The 6,117-nt window shown below is 46.7% G+C and overlaps 1 protein-coding gene across 3 annotated transcripts in view; it reads left to right on the top strand.

The window, feature by feature from the left end:
* Window positions 1–6,117, top strand: part of LOC109924732 (E3 ubiquitin-protein ligase TRIM69-like) — a 32,552-nt gene that overhangs the window by 7,012 nt on the left and 19,423 nt on the right. For 2 of the 3 annotated variants that reach the window (XM_048616529.1, XM_048616531.1), the window contains one exon: window positions 3,015–3,130. In XM_048616529.1, the coding sequence (XP_048472486.1) occupies window positions 3,015–3,130 (116 nt within the window). Of the gene's footprint in view, window positions 1–3,014; window positions 3,131–5,886; window positions 6,040–6,117 lie in introns of those variants that run through there. The other variant, XM_048616530.1, reaches the window with a different exon arrangement.

Raw genomic sequence — 6,117 nt, 5'->3', positions numbered from 1 at the left:
AGCTTTCTTGCTCCTCTGATGCTGCTTGGCCTGCTGTGTTCATCCAGCTCTACACCTTGTTATCTCAGAACCAAAGAGGTTACTCAAAACCCTATTGATTGGGCCCCAAACGTCTGCAGGATGGGACCAAATCTGAGCATCAAACTTTAGGAGAAGCTGCAGAGGGAACTTCAGAGAATGGAGAGCAGAGAGGCTGATGGACTTTGGGTCGCGTGCAGGGACTGGAGAATCCTCAGTGCAGAGGGAGTCAAATCACAAAGTGTCTGTGGTTAGGTAGGGCAAGTCAGGGCAGGACTTACAGACTTAATGGTAAGATCCTGGGGAGTGTTGACGATCAAAGAGACCTTGAGGTGCCGGTTCGTAGTTCCTTGAAAGCAGAGTCGCAGGTGGACAGGGTAATGAAGAAGGCATTTGGTATGCATACCTTTATTGGTCAGTGCCTTGAGTATTGGAGTTGGGAGGTCATATTGCGGCAGTACAGGACATTGGTTAGGGCTGCTTCTGGAGCACTGCATTCAATTCTGGTCTCCCTGCTATAGGAAGGATGTTGTGAAACTTGAAAGGGTTCAGAAAAGATTTACAAAGATGTTGCCAGGGTTGGAGCATTTGAGCTAAAGGGGAGAGGCTGAATAGGCTGGGACTCCTTTCCGGGAGAGTCAGAGGCTGAGGGGGTGACCTTATAGAGGTTTATAAAATCATAAGGGGCATGGATAGGGTAAACAGACAAGGCCTTTTCCCTTGGGTGGGGGGAGTCCAAAACTACAGGGCATAGGTTTAAGGTGGGAGGGAAAAGGTTTAAAAAGGACCTAAGGGGCAACTATTTCACGCAGAGGGTGTATGGAATGAGCTGTCAGAAGTTGTGGTGGAGGCTGGTACAATGACAACATTTAAAAGGCATTTGGATGAGTAATGAATGGGGAGGGTTTAGAGGGAAAAGGGCCACATGCTGGCAAATGGGACTAGATTAATTCAGGATATCTGGGCAGCACAGACGAGTTGGACCGAAGGGCCTGTTTCTGTGCTGTACATCTCTATGACTATATGTGGGAGGGAATAAGGAAAATCAGGTTCCATTGGCAGAATCGTTGACCATTAGAAGTCATCAGCTTTGGCAATGGAACCAGAAGGTGGCATGAGGTGATGCTGTTTGCTGCAATGAAGTTTATGATCTTGAAAGGGTAATGGAAGAGCTGGCCCCTTAAAGGGCCATTTTAACAGGCCTACTTTGGGAATCTTGCGAAGCCTTTGGCCTGTCAACCTGCAAGCCTTCTCCTTCTGGGTGGGGGAGGGGGCGCTGGCGAAACCTCAGTGAGTTGCTGAGGGAAGGAGACCCACTGCTGAAGTGGGGCTGAAATGGAGAGGAGATAAGCTGCGACAGATAAGTTAGAGTTTCTGGGCTGTCTGTCAGAAGACAGGCTCTTTCACATCTAAGAGTGTGGGAGTAGCGTACGAACAGCCTGGTGACATGCAGGAGCGGGCAATGTTTTGCTAGCCTGCAGCTGCAGTAAAAACACGACACTGAACAGGCTCGGAAGGGGGACATGCCCGCGTTGGGTTTGGGCATCAATGGAGAGAAGTAAGACCAAGGTCACAAATCAGGTGGAGTTGGATAAATTAGGCAAAGGCAGGATCACTCTGATTGCTCAGGGAGCCAGCATGAACTCCGACCATGAGAAATAGCAGCAGGAGTAGGCCTTTCAGCCCCTCAAGTCTGCTCTGCTATTCAATAGGATCATGGCTGATTCAACACTGTTCAAGTCCACTTTCCTCATAAGTGGTGAGGCAATGGCCTAGCAGTATTATCGCTCGACTGTTAATTCACAGACCCAGGTAACGTTCTGGGGACTTGGGTTCGAATCCCGCCACAGAAGGTGGTGGAATTTGAATTCAGTAAAAATCTGGAATTATGAGTCTGATGATGTCCACGAATCCATTGCCAATTGTTGGGGGAGAAACCGCATCTGGTTCACTGATGCCCTTTAGGGGAAGGAAACTGCCGTCCTTACCTGGTCTGGATTACATGTGACTGCAGACCCACAGCATTGTTGCTGACTCATAACTGCCCTCTGGGATGGGAAATAACTGCTGACCTAGACAGCAACATCCTCATTCCATCAATGAGTTAAAAAAAAAACTTGATTCCCCAACTGATCAAGAAGCTATCTATCTCAACCTTAAATATACATAAGGACTCTGCGCACACAGCTCTCTGAGGCAAGGAGTACCAGAGCCATTCAACCCTCTGAGAGAAGAAATTCCTCCTCATCTTAGTCTTAAATTGGCGTCCCTTAATTCTGAGGCATGGTGATGGGTAAATAGCCTCATTCTGCCAAGTCTCTCAGCTAACAGCAGAGCAGGCTTGTGGAACTGCATAGACTACTTTGTAACCTTGGTGGTGATGATGGGTTTTTGTCACAGTTACTTTTAAGAGAGAGATTGAATGAGAGGCAACGAGCAGTCTGTAAGAAAGTAAACAGCTTATGAGGCCGTGGGCTCTCTTTTTTTAAAAGTTGGAACAATAGAAGCCGCCTGAATGGGTGTGGTCGAGCTCCCACACCACAAGGGATTTTAGGTTTAGCTTTCAGCAGTCGCTGTTGGGAGTCTTAAACTATTTGTTTTCCTTCTCCCTTGATTGCAGCCAAAAGTTGGGGGTTCTCTTCCTCCTTTGGGAGTTGCATGTGAGACAATCTGTTCTGAATGTGCCTTTTGCCAAGGGTGTGTTAATGGGATGTTACTATATCTGAACAGTTAATTAGCAATAGTTACTGTGTCTATTATTCTGTTAAGATTTCCCAATAGAGTTAAGTTATTCCAATTCTTTCTTTCTTTTGCTGTATTTTAATGATAAGTGTTTTAAATCCAGTAGTTTGACCAATCGAATTACACCCAGAATGCAACACCTTACATTTACCTTTAAAAATAGGAAAAAGTTAGGGTCTAGACCATCTTCAAAATTTTGAGGGGTCTGGTCTGATCCTTCACAACATTAACCCATTTGCTGACATGTCTTACAGACTGGCCCACACTCTGCCCACCCCAGTCCTGATAATGCACAAGGTGCCATTTGGAAAGTTTGCAGGACCCACAGAATATAAAGTGTGGAAAAATCTGAGGAAGTTTGTGGACACAGGTAGGTGATGTGTGAGTGCAAGCTGACATAAGTCTCGCAATTTTATTTCTGTTTGTAGATGATGGTTGTTTATGGGGAGGAATGGGATAACGAGTGGTGTGCCACAAGGAATGGTGCTGAGGCCTCAAACCTTTTTAAATGTATATCAATGATTTGGATGAAGGGATGGAAGGTATAGTACCTAAATTTGTTGATGACATAAACATAGGTAGGAATGTAAGTTATGGAGAAGACATAAGGAGGCTACAAAAGGGATATTGAGACATTATGTGAGTGGGCAAAGATCTGGCAAATATAATGTGGAACAATGTGAAATTGTCATCTTTGACAGGAAAGTTTTCATTTAAAAAAAAGTATTTGATGATAGCACTGCTGCCTCACAGTGCCAGGAACCCAGGTTCGATTCCATCCTCTGTGTGGAGTTTGCACATTCTCCCCGTATCTGTGTGGGTTTCCTCCAGGTGCTCTGGTTTTCTCCTACAATCCAAAAGATGTGCAGGTTAGGTGGATTGCCCATGGTGTGCAGGCTAGGTGGATTAGCCATGAGAAATGAAGGGTTTCAGAGATAGGGTAGATCTGGGTGGGATGCTGTTCGGAGGGTTCATGTGGACTCGACGGGCTGAATGGCCTCTTTCTGCACCGTGGGAATTCTGTGAGATGCAGAAGAATCTGGGTGACCTAGTGCATGAATTGTAAAAGGTTAGTACGCAGGTACAGCAAGTAATGAGGAGAGGTAATGGATAGTTAGTGCTTATTGTGAGGGGAATTGAGAACGCAAGGGAGATTCTGCTTCATTTGTACAGGGCATTAGTAATTTCACATCTGGGGGTGGTATGTACAGTATTGATGTCAACATTTAAGAAACGTTTTATAAGACTAATTCATGGAATGGCCAAGTTATCTTACGAGGAGAGGCTGGACTCCTACCCACTGGAGTCTAGCAGAGGAAAAGGCAACTCAATTGAGACATTTTTGATCCTGAGGGTTTGTTGGCGGGGTAGATGTGAAACAGATGTTTCCTCTTGGGGGAAGAAAGTAGAACCAGTGGTCACTATTTTGAGGCGCAGATGGGAAATTCTTTCCCTGATGGTGCCACATTATAAGAAGGATGTGAAGGCATTGAACTGAATACAGAAGTGGTTCCAGGGTTGGAGAAATCTCAGCGACCGAGGATCAGTTGAAGAAGTTGAGACTGTTCTCCTCAGAGAAAAGGCTGCTGATAGAGGTTTTCAAAATCAGATGCGGGATGGATACAGCAGATAGGGAGAAGCTACTCTGCTTGGAGAAGAACAGCAGGGCTATAGATTTACAACACACGCAAGATTAATAGGAGAAATTTTTCTTTTGTCACTCAGCAAGTAGTTTGGGTCTGGAGTGCATTGCACTCCAGTGTGGTGGGGCAAGCCCAACTGAGACATTCAGGAGGCATTGGACGATTATTTGGATCAAAATAGTGTTCAGGCATATGGGGTAAAAACAGGAGATTGGCAGTCGGTAATGACATTCGTTTGAAGAGCCAGTGCAGCCACAATGGGGGAGGTAGATATACTCTTGGCAAGCAAGGAAGTAAGAGGTGAGAATGTTGATTTGAAGTTACAGTGAGATCAGCTTAAATGACAGAACAGTCTTGAAGGGCCGAGTGGCCTACTTTCTATTTATTGATTCATGGAAATTGCTGCAGGTCTGGAGGCACATTTAGGCTAGACCAGGTAAGGACAGTGGTTTACTTCCCCAAAGGACGTGAGTGAACCAAATGGGTTTCCCCCGCCCCCCCCCGATAACCAGCAGTGGTCCCCATTAGTCTCTTAATTCCGGATTTTTATTGAATTCCAATACCATCAACTGCCGTGGTGGAATTTGAACCCAGGTCCCCACGCCATCACCTGGCTCTCCAGATTAACAGTCCAGTGATAATACCACTAGGCCATTGCCTCCCCTACTTCTAGTGCCTGCTTCTACTCCTACCTCATCTGTTCACGCATTCCTTCAGACACAGCAGTGTACATAACCTCCTCCAGGCCCAAACCCTCCCTTGTCTGCACCTCTTCCAGACTTGCATTGCTCCTTATCTTATGACATAATGATAACGTCACTCAACCAGTAATCCAGATGTCCAGGGTAATGTTCTGGGGTGCGTGGGTTCGAATCCTGTTCTGGCACCTGGCGAAATTTGAATTGAATAAAACATGGAACTAAATGTGAGCTTAATACTAAAGATTGTCGTTAAAAAAAAAACACTATCCGGTTCATTAATATCCTCTGGGGAAGGAAATCTGCCATCCTTCCCTAGTCTGGCCTATCAGGGATTCCAGACACACTCTGTCGTTGACTGTGGACAATAGAAACTGGCCTAACCATTGATGCTCATATCCATGAAGTCATTTATAAAGAAACCACCAGCAGTGCAACACCGCTCCCTATCTCTGCAACCTTCAACTTCCCCACACCGCTCCCTATCTCTGCAACCTTCAACTTCCCCCACACCGCTCCCTATCTCTGCAACCTTCAACTTCCCCCACACCGCTCCCTTTCTCTGCAACCTTCAACTTCCCCCACACCCCTCCCTATCTCTGCAGCCACATGCCTCCCCATCTCTGTGACCTCCTCCTACCTCACTGCCTTCCCTGTCTGTGAGATCTCGGTGCTCTTCCATATCCAGCCTTGAGAGCGTTCCCCGATTTTAGTCACTCCACCGACCGATCCAAGCTCCCTGAGGTCAGCAACTTTCTGAAATAAAGCCTTTCTCTTTTCCCCAGACCCTTCTCGGAAGCCTTTTCCTGGAGAAACCGTGTTGGTCCCCCTCTGAAAGAGTGAATACGTTTCAGAGGGGCGGGGTGAGGTTAGGAGGGTGAAGCGAGAGATGAGGTGAGGGGGATGGTTGAGATACAGAGACAGAGGAGGATTGAAAGAGAGGGAGACGGGAGAGGGGAAGGACGGGAGAGGGAGAGGGAGACGGGGGAGGGGAAGGACGGGAGAGGGAGAGGGAG

The sequence above is a fragment of the Rhincodon typus genome, chromosome 35 (genome assembly GCF_021869965.1).
Source record: "Rhincodon typus isolate 14 chromosome 35, sRhiTyp1.1, whole genome shotgun sequence".
NCBI classification, from domain to species: Eukaryota; Metazoa; Chordata; class Chondrichthyes; order Orectolobiformes; family Rhincodontidae; genus Rhincodon; species Rhincodon typus.
This window is presented reverse-complemented; position numbering and strand designations above follow the sequence as displayed.